Source organism: Paramormyrops kingsleyae, chromosome 7, assembly GCF_048594095.1.
Source record: "Paramormyrops kingsleyae isolate MSU_618 chromosome 7, PKINGS_0.4, whole genome shotgun sequence".
In the NCBI taxonomy this organism is placed as follows: domain Eukaryota; kingdom Metazoa; phylum Chordata; class Actinopteri; order Osteoglossiformes; family Mormyridae; genus Paramormyrops; species Paramormyrops kingsleyae.
Window position 1 is genome coordinate 738,041 of NC_132803.1, and position 21,614 is coordinate 759,654.

At 44.4% G+C, this 21,614-nt stretch overlaps 1 protein-coding gene and 2 long non-coding RNA genes across 4 annotated transcripts; 1 reads left to right on the plus strand and 2 right to left on the minus strand.

The window, feature by feature from the left end:
- Nucleotides 1-204: 204 nt before the first annotated feature.
- Nucleotides 205-17,462, minus strand: piwil1 (piwi-like RNA-mediated gene silencing 1). Its single transcript, XM_023841278.2, has 21 exons — nucleotides 17,314-17,462; nucleotides 17,059-17,141; nucleotides 16,843-16,945; nucleotides 15,076-15,204; nucleotides 12,992-13,206; nucleotides 12,614-12,735; nucleotides 12,207-12,287; nucleotides 11,912-12,109; nucleotides 11,333-11,441; nucleotides 3,683-3,809; nucleotides 3,482-3,599; nucleotides 3,243-3,357; nucleotides 2,879-3,066; nucleotides 2,706-2,778; nucleotides 2,355-2,555; nucleotides 2,114-2,217; nucleotides 1,962-2,032; nucleotides 1,204-1,357; nucleotides 888-1,013; nucleotides 658-805; nucleotides 205-575 (listed from the first exon to the last, which is right to left on the minus strand). Exons 2-21 carry the CDS (start codon nucleotides 17,125-17,127, stop codon nucleotides 459-461), a joined length of 2,568 nt encoding a protein of 855 aa, XP_023697046.1. The 5' UTR covers nucleotides 17,128-17,141; nucleotides 17,314-17,462; the 3' UTR covers nucleotides 205-458.
- On the minus strand, nucleotides 13,387-15,068 carry LOC140592056 (uncharacterized). Its single transcript, XR_011992292.1, has 3 exons — nucleotides 14,375-15,068; nucleotides 13,999-14,156; nucleotides 13,387-13,816 (listed from the first exon to the last, which is right to left on the minus strand). It is a non-coding gene; the product is annotated as an uncharacterized lncRNA (long non-coding RNA).
- On the plus strand, nucleotides 16,851-20,402 carry LOC140592055 (uncharacterized). Of its 2 annotated transcripts, XR_011992291.1 has the most exons (5): nucleotides 16,993-17,764; nucleotides 18,029-18,114; nucleotides 19,186-19,231; nucleotides 19,883-19,991; nucleotides 20,132-20,402. It is a non-coding gene; the product is annotated as an uncharacterized lncRNA (long non-coding RNA). The 2 variants fall into 2 exon arrangements; XR_011992290.1 differs by lacking the exons at nucleotides 16,993-17,764; nucleotides 19,186-19,231 and adding an exon at nucleotides 16,851-16,979.
- Nucleotides 20,403-21,614: the final 1,212 nt, after the last annotated feature.

Sequence of the window (21,614 nt, forward strand, 5' to 3'; positions counted from 1 at the left end):
GTGATATGTAATGAACCCGGTGATCAGGAGACACCTCTTCCCCAATTCGTTTTCCACACATACCTCCATGTTAAATCAGTTGAATACAGGTTAGCCTGTCATTACTAGGCCTGCATTTCACAGAGATAAATTATGGGATATGGATACAAGGGAGGAATATAATGTGGGTAGGGTGTGCACAGGAAAAGGTCCAGACAGACAAAGTAGATAACGGGGGTTCTTTATTAAATATAACAGCCCAAATAACAGAAATACATCAGCCATCAAAATGAAACATACAATTAAACCAAAATCATTCCAAAACTATAACTCAGAAATCTACCACTTGATCTAAGGTTTGCCAGCTGATCATTAAGATGACAATCAGGTTGCAAAAATCACTTTCCCCTAATGCAGAAAAGGCAATTCACACAAACATGCTTGAACAAACACTCTGGCACCAGTGACAGCACCTCCCCCTAGAGGTAGAACAGCAAGTCATCCAGATTGGAGCTGGGTTCACGGTGGAGACTCTGACCCACCAGGAAGGCCAGCTTGTGGGCATATTGGCACGGGGCTGGCACACGAATAATCCCCTATAATAGCCGTAGGAGGCGCCACAGTTAGGAGACAGGATCTTGCGAAAGTCCCATGCAGATAGGGCCGGGCAGAACCTACCTGCCAGTTGAAGTACATGTGGCAGAGTTTGTAGGTAAGTCGCTGCATGTGGTCGGGCTTGAGTCCGCTGGAGTCGTACACTACATTGTAGTGGGTGGGGGCCACGCTGCCCATGCGCACTGCTTGGCTCACGATGAAGAAGTCGTACCTGACATACATGTAGAAGTTATCTCCCAGCCCCAGCAGCGCCACTCTCCACCCCCTCCCACCCTCCTGTGACATCCTCTCACCACTCCGGTCGGGTCACTTCAATGTCAACCACAGTCCCCGGAGGTGGGTTGGCCAGCTTCCCGTCAATACGGGCAAAGAAGCGTGTGCTCACACGTTTCTTCACCACCACCACGGTCAGTCTGGGCCTGCGTGCACATGGTCACATCACTGATTACCGGGGAAAGAGGCTATCCAAAAACCACAAGACCCCTGCTATACCTGCACCCAGAGCACAGAGGCTCACACCTCCAGCCGCTCAGACAGATACCAGCTTTCAGCTTGTCTTCCATTCAGAGCCCCACCCCCTTCTGGAGCCCTGCTACCTCTGCTACTCACTTGTAGTCAGTACCCACGGCTCGGAGGCACTCAAGGATTTGTGCCACCTCGTAGTCTGCGACACTCTGCAGCATGCCATCTCCCACGCCATCACGGTACACCATGATGCGTGCCGGCAGCCCGTCATTGTACCTCCTCCAGGCAACCAAGGCGCCTGCATCCAATGGGAGTAAGAGAAAGAGCTGGAACACGAAGTGAGACCCCTGGGACTTACTGATAACCCTATGGGTGTGAGCAGGGTAGCAAGGCCGACTGATATCCCTACGAGTGTGAGCAGGGTAGCAAGGCCGACTGATATCCCTACGAGTGTGAGCAGGGTAGCAAGGCCGACTGATATCCCTACGAGTGTGAGCAGGGTAGCAAGGCCGACTGATAACCCTACGGGTGTGAGCAGGGTAGCAAGGCCGACTGATATCCCTACGAGTGTGAGCAGGGTAGCAAGGCCGACTGATATCCCTACGAGTGTGAGCAGGGTAGCAAGGCCGACTGATATCCCTACGAGTGTGAGCAGGGTAGCAAGGCCGACTGATAACCCTACGGGTGTGAGCAGGGAATCAAGGCCGACTGATATCCCTACGAGTGTGAGCAAGGTAGCAAGGCCGACTGATATCCCTACGGGTGTGAGCAGGGTAGCAAGGCCGACTGATATCCCTACGAGTGTGAGCAAGGTAGCAAGGCCGACTGATATCCCTACGAGTGTGAGCAGAACCCCAAGCAAGGCTTCATTCATCCCCAGTCCCCCAATCCAATCTGCTTGCCTTCCAGTGCCCCCTTTAGGCTGTCCATGATCTCCTGACCTCGGCTCTGAAGGACACACTTGGAGAACCACCTGTGAGCGCAACAAGTAATATGAGTGACTCCGACAGACAGACAGACAGACAGAAAGAATGGGAATAACACGGGGGCTCACCGTGACATCCCTGGGTTGAGGCTAGCCACCAATGCCCCAATGGACCTCCTCCCCGCCGAGATGTCATGGTAACAATCGATGCCGACCACCATAAGCTGCTTCAGCTGCCAAAGCAGAAGTCAGGGTTGAGTGTCTGGAGCAGCCAAGCTCAGTGTTACCGGCTCAAAAACCTTTCCCCTGATATGGGCTCAGTGTAACCCTGGCCCCTGAGTTACACCCCCGGCATGAAGGACAAGCCCACCGGAATCTCAACGCTCCAGAGTTCCCCACCCATCTTGCAGTTCATCTGCAGAGCAATCTTGGTGGCTATGGTCATGAGGGCCTGGGGCCGACCTAAGGTGCGAGCCAGCACACACTGGCTGGGGGTGGGGCACTCCACACACAGGTACTTCTTCACACAATCATACTTGTCCTTGCGGTTGGTGGCTAGAATGCACACCACCTACAGGAGGAGAGGGGAATAGCAGAACACATGTAAGTGACAGATGTACCTAAAAAGTGTTGATACTCATCTAGCTCAAATGAATCCCATCTGTCTTCCAATTGCCCTTTCCACCAACATGTGGCAGTCAAACATGCCTGTCAGACTCACCATCTGCGTTCCAGGGCCGACATTCTGCTGCAACGCCCTCAACAGGGACTCTTGTTTATCCTCATACTCAATCCTGCAAAGGTCCAATTACAGTATGCAGATGAGACCCATCCCTTCTGTGACCATAAAGCACCACAGAAACATTAAATGGACCACGGCAGCCCGACTCTTACATGACAGCACGCTGCAAGCGAATCCCCAGCGGGCCAGACACACGGCCCAGCGTCTGCAGCAGCGCCTGTGCCTGCTCGTAGTTCCGGGGCGTGTAGAACATCATCCAATTCTCCAGTGGACGTGAGTTAATCAGTGACAAGCCCCTCATCTCCTTGGACCAATCGGCAGCCCAGGGGTTATACTCGTACTGTAAGGAGCAGAGCCATCATTAACGCGTCAGTCATGGCCAATTAGTCTCTGGGGGCTCCCTTGGTACCTCAGGTGATCTTGTCCCTTAGCACCAGTTATCCCATCAGGTTCCCCTGGTTTTACACACAAGTGCTCCAGGACAATGTGGGAAGGACACCCCTCCCTCTCGCTCACCGTCCTGGAGCCCTGCATGATCCTCTCAGCTGGGAGTACACGAGCCCGCAGTTCCAGTAGCTTGCTGTCGAAGTTGAGTCCCCAGTTGCCAAGTTCCTTCTGGACATCCGCACTCCTGAGAAAGGGGGCAGCTGTGAGGGTTGGTGCATAGGCGGCGAGCAGCCAGATGGGAACAATGGGAAAGGGATGACCAGACTGGGACGAGGATAGGGATGACCACATGGGGATGGGGTCCAAACCTGTGGATGTTGCCGATAAAGCGGGAGAGGCGGCTCTCACGCTGCTCGGGGGTCAGCCGTGTGTGTGATGCGAGGTCCTTCATGATGTTGTAGTCGTTGCGCATCTTGTCCGTCAGACCTGAGAAGACGTAGAAGTGGAAAAGTGCAATCTGTGGGGGGGGGGGGGGGGGGGGGTTCAGGTCTTAGGGTCGGGACACTTACCTGTCATGTAGCAGAACTCGGGGACCAGAAGCGCTGGGCCTGGCGGCGGCTGACCTGATGGCCCCAGCCTCTTCACATTGCTAACCAGCAGTATCTGGTTGTCGTCTGTGACCTCCAGGCCATATTGCTGTAAGGACAGGATGAGCCTTGCATCGATCAGACTGGGGCCCAGCATTAAGGTCTCACATGAAAACTGGGAGTGGCTCTTTCAGCCAGTCATAAGCCTGATCCCCACGACAACATATTAGGGCCACCGTATTAAAAAAAAAAAAAAAAATACATAAAATAATAATATATATATATATACACTCACCTAAAGGATTATTAGGAACACCTGTTCAATTTCTCATTAATGCAATTATCTAATCAACCAATGACATGGCAGTTGCTTCAATGCATTTAGGGGTGTGGTCCTGGTCAAGACAATCTCCTGAACTCCAAACTGAATGTCAGAATGGGAAAGAAAGGTGATTTAAGCAATTTTGAGCGTGGCATGGTTGTTGGTGCCAGACGGGCCGGTCTGAGTATTTCACAATCTGCTCAGTTACTGGGATTTTCACACACAACCATTTCTAGGGTTTACAAAGAATGGTGTGCAAAGGGAAAAACATCCAGTATGCGGCAGTCCTGTGGGCGAAAATGCCTTGTTGATGCTAGAGGTCAGAGGAGAATGGGCCGACTGATTCAAGCTGATAGAAGAGCAACTTTGACTGAAATAACCACTCGTTACAACCGAGGTATGCAGCAAAGCATTTGTGAAGCCACAACACGCACAACCTTGAGGCGGATGGGCTACAACAGCAGAAGACCCCACCGGGTACCACTCATCTCCACTACAAATAGGAAAAAAGAGGCTACAATTTGCACGAGCTCACCAAAATTGGACAGTTGAAGACTGGAAAAATGTTGCCTGGTCTGATGAGTCTCGATTTCTGTTGAGACATTCAGAATCTGGCGTAAACAGAATGAGAACATGGATCCACCATGCCTTGTTACCACTGTGCAGGCTGCTGGTGGTGGTGTAATAGTGTGGGGGATGTTTTCTTGGCACACTTTAGGCCCCTTGGTGCCAATTGGGCATCGTTTAAATGCCACGGCCTACCTGAGCATTGTTTCTGACCATGTCCATCCCTTTATGACCACCATGTACCCATCCTCTGATGGCTACTTCCAGCAGGATAATGCACCATGTCACAAAGCTCAAATCATTTCAAATTGGTTTCTTGAACATGACAATGAGTTCACTGTACTAAAATGGCCCCCACAGTCACCAGATCTCAACCCAATAGAGCATCTTTGGGATGTGGTGGAACGGGAGCTTCGTGCCCTGGATGTGCATCCCACAAATCTCCATCAACTGCAAAATGCTATCCTATCAATATGGGTCAACATTTCTACCTTGTTGAATCAATGCCACGTAGAATTAAGGCAGTTCTGAAGGCGAAAGGGGGTCAAACACCATATTAGTATGGTGTTCCTAATAATCCTTTAGGTGAGTGTATATTTAGACAGTAAAAATACATTTAGACAATGATAGACAGTAACAGTAATTATTATATAATAAAATACATTTTAAAATAGATTTCTTATTCATTATTTTAATATTAATAATAATCCATTCATATATTTAATTATAATAATATTGTCGTGCCAAGCAGGGACGGAACAGAGACAAAGGTGCAGACGTCAGGGTATCGGGGAATACAGGGTTTAATTACAGGTAAGGCAGGCAAAACGCAGATGGACAATACAATGACCGGACTGGGAAAACAAAGTGAAACGCGGACGAAATACCGAGAGCTAATAAAAACAACCAGAAACAGCTGATCACACGGGATTAACGAAGGGGCGTGGCACACAGAAGGAGCGGACGATCGGGGCAGGACACATTGTTATTTTTAACTTTACACATTGTTTGGATACATTTATTTTCTTACTTTACAAATTATTGTTTTGATAAATGTGCTTAGATGTGTTTAGTACAGTATATACTCTTCTTGTTTTATCCGGTTCATTTTGTGTTTAAATGTGTAAAAAAAACAAAAAACATTTAGGTTTAATTTTTTGGGGCCGGGAACCAATGAATTGGTTTTCCATTATTTCTTATGGGGAAAATTTCATCAGAACTCGAACTTTTTAGGATTCGATCTGGAGTTCTGAATGGATTAAGTTAGAGTTTTGAGGTACCACTGTATCACTATTTTAAACAGCTATCACTTTTAAAGCCTAACAGTTAATGTATTTGCAGGTCAAGACAAACATCCGCAATAGGCTGCAAGGAGACCATCTTGCAGCCTGCATGCGGATCTCAATACATGGGCCAGACGTTTCGGACTTCCCATATCAAGAGGCTCTAGAAATGTTCTTCCAGAAGCCCAGAAAGATACACTGCAGTGACAAAAGCTGCACATTCTCCGTATAATTGCCATAAAAAGAAATGTTCTGATGTTTATTTCAGTTGTTATATTGACTGCTGTCATTAACCCTCTGGGGTCTAGGGGTAGGAAACACACTTTCACTGACTGGGGCATGATCACACATTTCTTCATAATTCAAACTTAATTCATGGCAAATAAATTATTTCTTATATATTTGTTTTGCCATTACACTCATCTTTATTTTAATGTATATAGTAAATATGTCAGATTTTTGACATCAAAGTATAGACATTGCAAAATGCAGTTTGGAACACTTGCAGAAACATAGAAGTACATAGTAAGCAATGCTGGCAGTTTGTTTTGATCCCAGATATCTGATCACCAAAGTCTTGGCTACATGAAGATGACTAAATGGTGTAGTTGCAACATTCATTTGGATAAATAAATAAGAAAAAGCTAACTCATGTCACTATTTCTGGCTCCTTTCATTGAATATGTAGCAACTTTCATGTATATGAATGAGCCATGGTCACCTGGCCACGTCCCCCACCCCCTTTTATGGTGCTGATGGGGATGCATCTGGATCGTGTTTCACCACTGCGCTGTTCATCAAATTACCATGCAAATGCGATCTGAATACGCGCTAATGCTGCTATTTATAATGTGAATAGCGATCTTCGGGTGACAGTGGTACTACACGCCCCCGATGCAGGTAAAACAAAGTATGATAACATGGTTTACTTTTTTGCTGATTTAACCCAATTTAAACTTTAATACTTCCGACAATGGACGTTTTGAAAAGAAGACAGATTATGGATTTAGCCAGCGTTTTTTTCATGATCCTACATTAAGATTTCAGCGATTTATAAACTGAAATAGACGCGAAAAGTACGCTGCGTCGCCGACAATGCACTCGACCCCAGAGGATTAAAAGAAACACATGAGCACCATGAATCCTGTAGGTGTCCGTCTGTCCCCCCCAAAGCTGTAAACCTAGGGGAAACACTGATGTCACGGTACTGTAATGAACTAATTGTTGTTACAGATTCATGTTAATTGCTTACTTATGACTACATTACGGTATTTGGTAAATTATTGTGAATTTCCATAAATTAAAAACAGGTTTAGCGTGTATGTAAAAGTTTAGGCTTCGGACAAAATGAATTTCATTTTATAAAGAAAGAATCTTTCGTATTCAAAATTGACTGCTACACATTACGGGTGGACAGTACACCGGTGCCATAGTTATTACTGGTGTGTTTGTGTGCCAGGATATGGATATGCAGTATACTGTTAACGCTGCGATATCAACAGCCTATTTATACAACAGCCTGTTTATAAAAGAACATTTTATTTTTCTTCAAGGCTTCAGTGATAATCTGAATACTTGTCATTATATAGTATATGTAACCGATTTGAGTTGTGTGAATTTTCTAAACATTCCGACGCCAAGTCGTGATAGAAAAATGAACAAATTCAAAATAGATTTTATGTCATTATACACGTTAAACAGAAATAACCTGGTTACATATAGTGGCAAATTAAAAAGTAAAACAAATTTGCTAAATCAGTTTATATATATGTACCACTGCCCTCATGCAAGGTGTGTGGTAAAAGGCACAACTGTCCAATTAACACAAACTGCCGTTTGCCAAGCCGATAAACATCAAATTCCTTTAACCGCAAAACAAGACGTACTTCGGCTTATGCAGCCCTTTTATTATTACTAATATGCCATTAGTGATGATAACAGCAGCGAATCTAGCACCCTCAACCAAAAAGCCGTAAGGTTCCTAACAGAGTAGCTGCTCTGTCCTGAAATTGTGAAGCTTAAGTTTTCAAATGCAGTATTTTATAAAATATTGGATAAACAGACAGTTTATTGGTGATTTTGTTATTTACTTTTTTTTTAACAACTGTATAAAGTAATATTTTTTACAGTGAAACCGTAAACATACGTTTTCAGGTTTGGTTGCCAGCTCTCACGCATCTGTCGTGGCACTCATGCTTTCAGCCTCTTTCAGCCGTTCTTCACTGGTAAATTAGCACGCCGCACCCAAACACTGTAGCGGATTCACAAACAACATGGCAATTAAATGGTTCGGTTTTGCGCCATCGGACACAGACCAAACAAGTCCTCATTGCAAAGTTAAAAACTTGCAACCAAAGGAATAGGGATGTGCACGAGTACTCGATTAATTGATTACTCGAACCCATCAGCGACGATCGAGCATGAAAATGACGATCAATTGGCTCTAAAAATGCATTTTTTTAAATTAAACTACTTTCATTCTTTCTGATTGGTTATGCTGGTATTTGGGCGGTAGTCTGATATTTGATTGGTTACGGCTGTGAGAAGTTGCGGTCTAGAGACAAGACCGAAGCACAGAGCGAAAACGGCTTCTAAAGCGTGCAGAGATGTCTAGCAACACTTTGAAAAACTTGACGAAAAAACAGTCAAGTGTAAGATGTGCAGCACCACAATCGTCTACAACTCCACAACGAGTTCGATGTGTTATCATCTTGCACATAAACACAAAAAAGCAGATGATGCCGATGCCACTACCAGCAGTCAGACAAGCATAAGAGATTTCACCATCAGACAGAAATGCGACAAAGGCAGGACAGAGAAGATGACGCAGTTAATAGCAGAAATGACAGCAGAAGACTTGCTGCCTATTAGTTTTGTTGAAGGTGAAGGTTTTAAACGTTTAATGAATTACGTTGAGCCCAATTATACTGTCCCATCGCGCAAAACGGTCACTGCAAGGATTGCGGGGCTTCAGTTGCCGTTGTTTTAAAGTAACGGGAGAAGCGCATCCACTACTTTATGATTGGCACGTAGTTCAAGCTCACATGCATTTTGTGTAGATAAATACAATTTGTAATATAACATTTACACATTTATGTACCTAGGCTATGTGATAAATTTTATATACAATGCGTCATGTAGAAAAAGCCCTTCAGCTTCACCTCATGCTGTTACTTCTTTTAAATGTTTACTGTATACTGTGACGCAAACGCCCCGCCCTTTGCTTAAACTCCACCCCCGATTAATCGAGTACTCGTTTCTCAAACCTGTGGATTAGTCGAAATGAAATATGATCAAAAATGCCCATCCCTACAAAGGAAGCAGCACGACAAATTTATTCCAGCACCTAAAGCAGAGGCACAAAGCGGAGTGGGAGAAGTACAGCTCCCAGCGAAATGAAAATACCCGCAGCACCAGCACAACATACAAAGTTAAGCAAGCAACCGTCCCTGACACGATTTCGAACGGTGTGCCATATAAGAATGGGGCACGGTGGAAGGCGATAAACGCTGTCGCGATGTATATTGCAAAAGACATGGTGCCCATACATACTGTGGAAAAGCCGGGATTCATTAACATGCTAAAAGTTTTTATAAATTTCTAAAAGTGTTTACAATGACGTGGTCTGCCATCTCACAAGCATATTTTGTTTGGCACTTCAGAGTAAAAAAAACAAAAAAAAAAACAAAATAAAGTTAAAACTTTTGAACCATTTATTTGTCATCTATAGTTTGATTTTGAGTAGGGGATTAGGAAAATTGATTAAAATTAAAAATCTGATTTATTGTGAAAAAAATCAGATTTTATTTTTAATAATACAGTCGAACTTCGTTACAACGTACCTTGGGGGACATTAAGAATTTGTACGTTATAACCATAGTATGTTGTAACCAAGTCCCTCAAAATGAATGATAGAACACAAAATGTATATAAAAAACTTTTATAAAACACCCCTCAAGTTGACACTATGACATACAGCTTGTGTAGTTTGAAGAATATAGTTCCTATTCTAAATATGAATGCGGTATTGAATGGGTAACCAGTGAAAATGGTGTAGTACAGGGGTGATATGTTGCCTGGATTTGGTAGACGTGACAACACGTGCTGCAGAGTTTTGAACATATTGCAGCCTGTTTAGGTTCTTAGCTGAAATGTCAAATAGCAGGGCATTACAGTAGTTTAACAGAGAGGTTATAAAGGCGTGGATGAGTTATAGGTAAGAGAAGCACATATTGTAGATATGTTTTTGAGATGAAAAAAAGCTGCTTTGGTGATGTATTTGATATGAGAATCAAAAGAAAGTGTTGAGTCCATCATGACTCCAAGATTTTTTACTTCAGAGGTAGTAGTGGTCAAACCGCCCAGCTCAATAGCTAATTTTAGATTCATAAAGGAATGTCAAAAGCGTTGTGGTAGTTTGCAAACCCTGCAGAGTAGTCAAACTTCGGACTGCGAGTAACTCGGTTTGCGAGTGTTTTGCAAGACAAGCAAAAATTTAAAACAAATTTTAACTTGATAAACGAGTGAGGTCTTGCAATATGAGTATTATGTATACGCTTTGTCTGCCAAGCATCACATGATCACAACTGAGTCAATGGTTCTTCTCTTTCTCTTGTTGCGGGATTGTGGGTAATCGTTTCCCATGCTCGGTCTCAGTCGGCGTGCCTCACTCGTATAGTCAAAATTTTGTAGAAAAGCAGTGTGCATAAGGGCAGTGCGAGCGATGAATCTGATTAACGACAATGTTCACATTTCCGCGAAATGGAAAAGGAGGCAAAAGCGGCTGTCATTGGATAGAATCCTTGTTAAAGTCACACAAAAAGAAAAATATTCCAGTGAACAAACAGATAGCAGTGATTCCGATAGTTATAGTGAAAGTCGTCCTACAAAATAACCCTCCTCTTCTCCTCTTTCTCGTCTCCCTCACACCATCCATGATTCCTTTCAAAGGTAAAGTGTAGGTTGTTTTATGTACTTTTACTTTATATTTTGTATTAATCTATTATATATTATATATATATATATATTTTGTATTAATTTATATGAATATTTTTGGGTTATGGAACGAATCATCCGAGTTTCCACTATTTCTAAAGGGAAAATTCGCTTTGATATACGAGTGCTTTGGATTACGAGCACGTTTCCGGAATGAATTATGCTTGCAATCCGAGGTTTTACTGTATTTTCAAGGCAATGAGTGTGCATGTGTGTGCAGACTTGTTTCAAATTGAAATCTCACACCAGCCAGCTGACCAAAGTTGACATCCCAGAAATCAGTACAGCTGGATCAAAGCTCTGCACAGCTGCTCTATTGTGTGACAGCCAGCTCTCACCAGCATTTAATAAAATTTCAAGAACAGCGTACCGAGCAGCCCTTCAGAAACACCATACTCGAACGTTTTCTATAACGTTCCAGCATGGCTGATGCCTTGAAGGGCCTGGAGGTTGGGTCTCACTCACCATCCGGTAGTAGTCTTTGAAGGAGATGTCAGTGTCCCCCCTCTTGAAAGTGTTGGTGGGGGTCTGGTCCCACGCAATGTCGTCGATCCTATACATTTTATTGTTGTATCTGGTTAGAGAAGGACAAGCCCCAGCTAAGTACCTATATCACCAGCTTACAGTGAGATCAGAGCTCTGCTCTCTGGCCACTTTGCAGTACAACTTCATTGGTACACCGTTTACAGAGAAGGACAGACACAGCTTTGTGTCAGGCAGGTACAGTGAAAGTTCACAGGGCCAAAGGCAGCCAGACTCATTGTAATGCTTTGGTGGACTCATGAACCACACCGGACTAGACTGATCTACCTGGCAGTTTTAGGGTAAATAGACTGAAAATGCCAGGGACTTATCACTTATCATCACTATGGCAAAGACACAAAGCTACATGAGGGAACTGAAGCATCACTGACTATGGCAGGGTCAGTTTTTAACATCAGAATGAGCAAGTTGGGAGGCATAGACTTGAATCTTATTCAGCTGACAGCCCATCAAGCTTCTGCAAACAGAGCACGGCTGATCCCAAGTCAGTGACAGGCTTACTTGGTGAGCACACCGAGCCCCACCAGCTCGCGTGTGCAGGCCTCGACGAAGCGTTGAGGCCCAGACTGCTGCCGTAGGCTGCCCATGAAACTGAGGACAGTCTCGCTGCGCAGAACCTTGTGGCTGACGTCCATGGACAACATGATACTTGACTCATACTGTAGGATGGTGGTGGTAAAGCCGGGCCAAATGGTCAACCTATAAACACAAGCCCGTGCACAAGGACCAAGTGTGTCATCTTCTGTCCGTTTTAGGCCACTTGCCAAAGCTCACACCCTCCATTCTGCCCGCTGACCTGTGCTGCGGGATGTTCAAGGGATCCTGCGGGTTGTAGTAATGCCGGCCGATCTGCTGCATGTTCAAAGTTCTCAGGATCCTGCAAGATGATCATGAGTAGTCCACAACATGTCCTACCTGACACCAGTACTACTGTCAAAATTTGCCTCTTGTAGTATCATATGGGAAGGTGTCCGGTTCTGTTTGGCTCTCTGGGGTGGGAGATCTAAGATCAGAAGGTTGCAGGTTCAATTCCCTTTACTGGCAGAGTAATGTAATAGTTGTGCCCTTGAGCAAGGCACTTAACCCCAACTGCTCCAGGGACTGGCAGACACTTCTCCCTGATCCCCACTTTGGAAAAAAGCCTCTGCTAAACATAAAATGAGAAGAGGATATGAGGTCTGTACATTGGGTTTTGCAACCCACCGCCTGAAGATGATGTTGTAGAATTGGAGGCAGACCGGGGAGGTGGGGGGCAGCTCGTTGGTCAGAGTCACCGTGATCTTCACCTTCTCGCCATGCTTGGTCTCGCTGAAAAGGACCGTCTCCTGCACGACATTTGGAGGGTCAGGACCATAGGGGGGCGACCATGAGCATGGTGGAAGGGAGAAGTTAAGCCCAAGCACCAGATTAGCCATATGACCACTGCGGTGGTATATCAGCAGAGTGCACCACATTAACCTGCACAGCACCAGACACCCGCATTTACTGTCGATAACACTATGACCAGCTATGCAGAAACCGGACAGCCAAGGTCAGCACAGTCCTGCCTAGGTAACAGGGTGGCCACAGGGACAGAGTTACCGTCTGCTGGAGGCGCTGGGGTAGGAAGAGGGCAGCACCGTCAAAGGTGCGCGCGGAACCCAGTGCCTCCTCGTGCTGGAAGAGCAGAGCAGAGCGCAAGCGCCGTGCTTCCATCGGGGGGTTGAAGTCTACGTGGTACTGGTACAGCACCCACTGTGGGCGGGATACGAGGCGGAAGAAGTTGGCCCTCAGCTCGATGGGGGACCCGGAGACACCTGGGGGGCAGGGCATAGTGTCTCAAAGGTGTAACGCTGTATTCTTACTTGGACTATTTGAAATGTTTTTTTTTTTTTTTTAATAATCATTTTTATTTGTTATATATAAAATGAAAAATGAGATGAAATTTACCCAAAATAAACTATAGCCAAACAGAACTTATTTATTAATGTGTGTCAAATAAGTTGGTCAACAACAAAAGCAGCGCCGACAAATCACTTTGCTCAATATCGTCTCCATGAAATACCAGATACTTTCATACAGCATGTGCAAAACAGCTGTGCTGCATCATTTGTTTGTTTTTGTAATAGAAATACTTTTGGGTGGTAAATTTGTTAATTACTTTCTGTTCTTGACTAAAATGTAACAGTTCTACCTAGCCCATAGGGTACATAAATGAATGTGCACCAAGTACAATTTACAGAAAGAAGCGGGTCGGGTACCTTTTTGCCTATTCACAGTTGTGATCAAGTTGAATTAAAGCACAGGGAGAGTTTGGATTGCTCCTGAATGGACCTGTGCATCACTGGCTAGGTTGAGTTCCAATTTGAAAGGGCCACTTATCTTGAGATGTTTCTTTGAATTCGAAGTGGACTCTTTCAATGCAGACTAATTTTGACGCATTGGAAGGAACAAGGAAAAGTTTGTACACGATTTCAAAAACAGGCATATTTTAAAAAGATTTATAATTTTTTTTATTACAGCGGATCGATTCTACCTAAATTATAAATATTTTCTTCAAAATGTAACATGGACTCAATATACTTAATTTTTGGATTCTGAATACATACTGCCATTGCTTGTATTCCGTTGCATCCCAATCCTTTGTGTACAACATGCAATGTCAATATTAATACTGCACATTTTACTGCTCTTTCAAGATTGCGATTGGTGTTCTGCTGCAGAGTCTGCATGTCACTCACTAGCAACAAACTCTGCATCCAAAAACCTGAATACACAGAGCAATTTATATCAGACTTCTTTTGTAGATTAGTCATGGAAAACGTGAACTGCACAAGTTGTCATTTTGTATTCAGGAGCAAAAACATTGTAGCAAGACGTTTTTGATTTACTTGCCTTACTTGATGTTGCACGTCCTGCCATATGATTATTGTGCATATGCACATCGCAACGTCAGTGCTGAAACATATCAGCCCTAATTCTTACCTGTCTATCGACTCTTTTTATCTGGGGAAGAGGCACAATCTCAGATGTATGCACTGCTGAATTCCTATCCACCTAATGATTGATTTTATCTGGGGGAGAGGCACAATCTCAGATGTATGCACTGCTGAATTCCTATCCACCTAATGATTGATTTTATCTGGGGGAGAGGCACAATCTCAGATGTATGCAACGCTGAATTCTTACCTGGCAAATGACTCAAAGTTACCTAGGGGACGGCGCACAGATTGTTGAACATGTACTTACTCTTCCTAGTCACACAAATGACTCTTTAAATGGACAGATGATTTATCATTAAAAGTATGACTCAATGATTCAGTGTGATGAAAAACTTAGACTGGCTTATGATTCCAGATTTGAGCATCACACTACAGCCGATCCTGTCTATCCAACTACATCTTGTAGCTAGCATCACTATGGCTGATTTGCTGGATGATTTTAACTGATGCAGGCATCTGTGTACTAATAACTATATTTCTGGGCCTAATTACTTTGAGCTGAGGAAAACGTAGACACGGTTAGGTGCTGCAGGCTGACATGCTCACAAGTGTGAGTCTCATACAGAACCAGAATGTGTCAGTGTGCCCTGGCTTATCCTCCTATGGTCCCAAGGACATGCAGTAAGGTTGACTGAAGTGGCTTCTTTGTGAGAGTGTTCCCCACCTATTTCCAAGCACACCTACCAGTCTTGGACTCCCTCACATGTTCCATGGCCTGCCGGGTATTGATCCCGGTGTCATAGAAGTCCCGCCTCCGGCCCCCTCGTTCGCCTATCTTCACCTGCTGGAAACCAGCAGATATCTGGAAGACGGCTGTATGGGAACATAACGTAAGATGTGGGCCTACCCTCCTAATATGGTTTCTTGCTCTGCTTTTAAATCCCTCATAACAGTGTTTTGCTCTGCTTTTAACCCCCCCCCCCCAAAACATTAGTCTATTAAGGTGCTTTAAAACTCACATTACAATCTTACTCAGCATTTAACCCCCCCCCCCCCCCCTGTTTGTGTTTCACTCCGGTGTAACACCCCCCCGGCCAATTATGTTTTACAGGCACCCAGATTAAAATTACCGATTTACGAACAGCTCCTGCTTAGGAAGACTGCCAAATTCGGGTTAAATACAATGGCTGGCATTAAGGAACGCACAAACTACTTTGTGAACCTCATCGAAACACTGCGCGGCTTCCGCTTTTCGTCGGCTTGAGGTACACTACCGTACTTTTATTATCACTGTACCTAGAGCTGGGCGATAAATCGATTTATTAATTAATTAGAATTTTTTAAGACGATGTGCAAAATGAAAATCGGGATTCACGTGGATTTATTGTAGTTTCAGGTTAATACAACTGAGTAAATGATGCTCACAAAATTTTTTATACTGCAAAAAAAAAAGTGAGGTACATTAAATTATAGCAAACCAGACCGCAGTCAAGGCTTCCCACCCGTTCGGAGAACAATGGACGACAATAGGAGAATGGCAGCACACGCGTTAACAAGTGATGAGCTCGTCTGGAAAACAGGCAGCGTCACCTCCGTCATTTGTAAGTGGTTTGGTTTCGCCAAACCCCGAACGAACTACTGTCCGCTGTAAAGTTTGTTTCAAGTCGTTGGCTACCAAAGGTAGCAGCACAACAAACATTTCATAATCTCCATCAGAGGCACGCATCAGAATGGACGGACTGCCTAGGTATGCGAGAAGCACAAGCAAGCGACAACTTCCAAAACCCAGCTTAAATTCAGATAACGATAGCAGCGTCTTTTTTGCGTTGCGTACCATACGATAAGAAGGGACCCCAATGGAAAGAAATTATAGATGCGGTGACATTTCATATCGCCAAAGATATGGCGCCCATTCACACTTAAAAAATGCGGGTTTGCCTATAGATGCTAAAAACGATCGACCCCAAATATGAGCTCCCAAGCCGAAAGTATTTTACATAAGTAGCCCTACCCCGCTTATAAAGTAGTACACGTGAAAAAACCGCGAAGCTGCTAGAGAATGTGCTGTTTTACTCAACTACCTCAGCATTTTGTGGCGAACGATTGTTTTCCCTCAGCAACGTTTTTCGCCCAGGGGCTGAAAGATTCACTGGCCGCATGGAATCTCCGTGTAAACTACTAAGACCAGGAAAAAATACAGGAAAAGCAAAATGTTTGCTGTTCCTAAATCATGCTTGTATTGTTACAATTGGAAATTTGGTCCAAGTTAAAAAAAAATTGGAGATATTACTTTTAGGCGATATCGCCCAGCCCTAACTGTACCATTATAATTATGTATTTTATTATTTTTACTACAAATTCGACTTAAAGACAAACTTAGGGAACGAATTTCGTTCGTAACCTTGGCACCGCCTGTACTCCGCTTTTAACACACGCATTACGATGTCCCACTCCACTTTTAACTGCCCATCACGGTGTTTTTCTCTGCTTTCAGTCGCGCCCGTTCCTTACTCTCCGCGCCCAGGGCTCCCGGTGCCATCCTCTGCCTCCCTCGGCCTACCAGCTCGGCGCCCGGTCTCTGGGGCTCCTGCGGCGGGACCTGCGGCGGTGGCGGCTAAAGACATGAAACCGTAACGTTATCCGTCCTGGTGAGGTATTTTTATCTCTTAAATTTCAATTAAATTTAATATTAAGTTCACACAAGTGGCATGCATGTAAGCGGCTCACCGCGCCCGGAGTCGCGCCCTCCGGACCCCGGGCTCGACCCCTGGACCTGGCCCTGGCTCTCCCGGTCATCCTCAGCGTCGAACCTGGGTGCGAGAAGAGCCGTATAACACTGTCCGGCTCCAACCGGGCCGAACTTTTCCAAACGTGAAGCGGTGGTTTGAGATTTCACTCAGTTAAGTTTAACGAGAAAACCTAAAATGGAGTGTTACAGCACTGTTTTCGGTAGTTATGTAAAATTGTAATATATTGACGTACACAGTTACTCTGGGTATTTTTAAGAGATTCTTGTACAGATTCTTCCCACAGACTCCCCAGCAGTTTCGACTAAGTGCAGTTAACGCCGCGCACGCGCCCGAAACCGCGGGCTTTCCGTTTGGAAGCGTGGGCGGGCGTGTGCGGGTGCGCGCGTGCGCAGGGCCGTTTCACGCGTTTCTGACATAATTATTCTTGCTAGTATGTTTGAATACTCGGGCGTACCAAAGGATGTATGGTGTATTTCCTCCACTGTACATAATTTAATATATCGCACATACGTTAAACAGTACTGCGCTGTCTGGAAAAATTAAAATTGTAACGCAGAATACAAAGGAAGTTGTTGAAATCAGTGCAACGGTGTCTTACTGTGTAAATAGAGAAGAGGCAGATGCCTCAAGATGCTGAATCTGATGGCAATGTGGAGCCTCCGCTGGTTGTGTCAAATCTGAATGTACGAGGTTCTGCTGTTCCCTTTAAGTATTCCCCACCTTTATATGAGTAAAAGAGGATCTTATTTGTTTGCACAGTATATGTCTAGTGTATAATCTTGTGAATCTGTTACTTTTTCTAATCTGTGGAAGAAATAAGTAAACCATTTGTGTTTACTTCTTTCTTATATATCAAACGAAAAATGTAGCAGATTGTAGTTACTCCCTAACCCCACCAATGATCTCTCCTTCCTTGTGTCATACAATACTCCCACCCCCATCTACAGTATATCTGTTACAGGAGGTGTCTTACCCTGGAGCAGGAGGGCAAAGAATGGGCCTGCAGTTCCCACCTGAAGTTCCTGTGGCTTCAGTAAGATAAAGCTTCTGTTTATACTTAATGATGTGGATAGACAATAGCAGGAAGATGCTGTTTGCTCCTTCACAGTGACCCCGATTGACAAACACAGGATTAATGTCTGTGTGTAGTGCATCAACTCAAAGGCCCCCCGCATCAAGCTGTCTTTGAACCAGCAATGACTTTGGTAAAGTGCACCTCATTCTACAGTGTACAGGGGCCTCGATTCTGAGCCACACTGCCGCACTACCAATGTCACTGTGAACCTTCCACCCAGAAGTTCTCCTTTCTGATGCTATGTGAAAGCTTGAGACTTTGGTGTACCTGTGTTTGGAAGGTTGCTTTTGAGCAAGGCCCTCAACCTCCAGAAATACTCCAGACCCCAAGCTTCACTCTCACCTATACGTGTAAATATCTCAAAGGAGAGGAAGATGGGATATGCGAAAACTAACACATTCTAGTGTCCCTGTCCTCATACTTTTCATATTTCACCTGCACAGTTATATTGAGTGCAGTGTGCAGAGAAATACACATCGCCTAGCCCCAGACTGGAAGAAAAATGACGTAAGTTTAATAGAAAAGAGGAGACAAGACATAATGTATTACAAATATTAGGCATTAAATATTAATCATAAATATCTATAATGTGGAAAATTGGCAGGAAATGGAGGTAGTGAGTAGGGCTGCAGCTATCGATTATTTTAGTAATCGAGTATTCTATCGATTATTCCAACGAGTAATCGGATAAGAAATACTTTTGTCTTATTAAAGAGCTATAGTATCTATTCAAAAGAGGAAAAACAGACAGGTCTCTTAAAATGAACAACTCATGGGTTTCCTTTTTTAGGAACATTTTTAATGATTGAACTCCATACAACAACTGACAAAAGAACTAAACCCTTATAGTGCATTTATGTACATATTTATTTTGTTTTGTTTTTTTTTTTTTTAAAGAAAACACTTTCTTAAATGCAAAAATAAATAAAGCAATGTCAAATAAAATTACTGAAAAAAGGTATACATATATCTTAAACTAAGGCATAAATTAAAATGGCCTTTATTCTCTGTATTCTTGTACATTTATAGGAGGCATAAAAAAAAAGTTCTGACAGGATTGTATCTCCTGAATGAGGTATGTATGGTGTTCGTGTTCATGTGTGTGTAAGTGAATGTGAGTGAGCACATTGCTCAAAATGCTGTCGGTCAACTCAGCAGCTTGCTGAACTGAACATGGTGCAGCTGCCCAAACAAAGCTGTCCATAAGACACTGTGATTTACTGAGAAAGAGAGGAAATAATGATAATTCAGTGTCTCAGAGTTTTACTGGCCCAAGGCTGTTGGGATAGGGGGTGGGTAATTTTTATATTATATTATTTATATTATTATAGTTATGTAATATTATTCATATTAATCTAAATCTGCAAAATAATATTACTAAAGCCTTGAAATAGATCTAGTTGAGTACACCCCATCTCTGATCAAACCTGCTACATGTAATGCAGTGTACTGTAAGCACACTGCAACAGTAATGATTCTTCGAGTGAAACACGTTGATCACTAAGCAGCACATAGTCGTGCGGATTACACGAAGCATCGAAGCAAAGAATTTGCATTGAGGATTTTTTGTAATGGAGTTATTTGAGTTACTTGATGAATCGTGAAGCCCTAGTAGTGAGAGGGTCCAGGAATCAATAAGTATTTATATATGTACATGTGTGGAATAAGTAGGCTGTTGAGAACATTGGTACATAGGTCTTAAACACTGTGCTCATTTTCCTTTCAGAGATCCCTGGCTGGACCCAGAAAATTCCATCCTGCCCCATGTTGTTCCAGTTATTCCTGGATGCTCCAGCTTGTCCTGCTTCTTCAGGCATCTCTAGCTGAGATTTTAGGTGAATGACTTATGTCTATATATGACCAGTCCATAAATATGTCAGCATGTGAGGCAGGGCACAGATTTGTTCATGGAGAGTCAGCTGAATAACGATGCACCTGCTCGCCAACGCCACAGATTCCACCTTGTCTCCTACAGGACATATCGGCAGGTCTGACTCGACCCCGCTGTCTCTCTCGACCATCGATCTGTTAACTGGTGGATCGTACGACTTTGGGCCATCAGTTAATGGTGTTAACCTTCATCAGTTGGACAGCCATTGGCTACAGCCACCTCCATCGTCAGGAAGAACAGAGATAGACAAACAGCAGAAAAAAAGCATTGATGGAAGCTCTCTGTAATTATTGATAATGTGTATGCAAGTCTGCCGGTGTCTGTCTGTCTAGTAAAGCTTCAGAATTATATACTGTCTGTCATTCTGTCTCCTTTTCCCTCCGTTCATCCCTTATTCCTAATCTTGACCATCAGCTGACATCTCTCTCTGAGGGCAGGTACTCCGCTGGTTCACAGACAACCAAGCATAAGCATGACCTTGGACTTCACTCACCTTCCTCACCATTCAGAGAATCGCCAGAGCACACAAAAGACACGGTCACAATAGGCCCAGGAACGTTGTCCGATTATCTGCTTTAAAATGTGTCACTTGGTAAGCAAGTGAAAGTAAGAATTGTTTCTGATTGAGCTCAGTGTTTTGTGAGGCACTTTTAATGGAAGGATTCAGAAAACAGGAGACATGATCTTTAAAAAATAGAGTCTAGAGTAAGGGAGCATCAGGCTGTAATCCACATGTCAGCAGATGAAATGTGGTAAATGCTGATCATTTGCATGCTGCAGGGAACATCAAGCTGGTGCTGCACACACTCCCTCCTCGCCGGAGTCTGAATGCTCTTCGTCAGGTTGTGCTGCGCACTGCGGCTTGCGGCCCTGGTGACTGAAATGTCTTCGTCAGGTTATGCTGCGCACTGCGGCTTGCGGCCCTGATGGCTGAAACGTCTTCGTCAGGTTGTGCTGCGCACTGCGGCTTGCGGCCCTGATGGCTGAAACGTCTTCGTCAGGTTGTGCTGCGCACTGCGGCTTGCGGCCCTGGTGGCTGAAATGTCTTCGTCAGGTTGTGCTTCGCACTGCGGCTTGCGGCCCTGATGGCTGAAATGTCTTCGTCAGGTTGTGCTGCGCACTGCGGCTTGTGGCCCTGGTGGCTGAAATGTCTTCGTCAGGTTGTGCTGCGCACTGCGGCTTGCGGCCCTGGTGGCTGAAATGTCTTCGTCAGGTTGTGCTGCGCACTGCGGCTTGCGGCCCTGATGGCTGAAATGTCTTCGTCAGGTTGTGCTGCGCTCTGCGGCTGGCAGCGCCAGTGGCTGAAATGTCTTCGTCAGGTTATACTGCGGCTTGCGGCCCTGGTGGCTGAAATGTCTTCCCCGGAGCAGCCAGTGACTTTCTGTCATTTTCTGTCGGCTCTGCTCTCCAGGGTGTCATCCTGGTCCATCATGCCTCTGATGCTGCCCCCTGCATTGCAGTTAATCCAGTCCAGCTTTGGTGTGGCTCTGCAATGAAAATGAACTGAATTGGCATAATCTAATTTAAATAGCTGTTTTTTAAAAGAACTGATGGGCTACTCTGATAA

Excerpts from the sequence above, each read along its gene's own strand:
- piwil1 (XM_023841278.2), bottom strand. The coding sequence starts at position 17,127 with ATGACCGGGAGAGCCAGGGCCAGGTCCAGGGGTCGAGCCCGGGGTCCG. Across the intron at positions 16,946-17,058 it reads AGGGCGCGACTCCGGGCGCG|CCGCCACCGCCGCAGGTCCC; the intron begins GTGAGCCGCTTA and ends TCATGTCTTTAG. Across the intron at positions 2,218-2,354 it reads TCTGGAGCGTTGAGATTCCG|CTGAAGCAGCTTATGGTGGT; the intron begins GTGGGCTTGTCC and ends CTGCTTTGGCAG.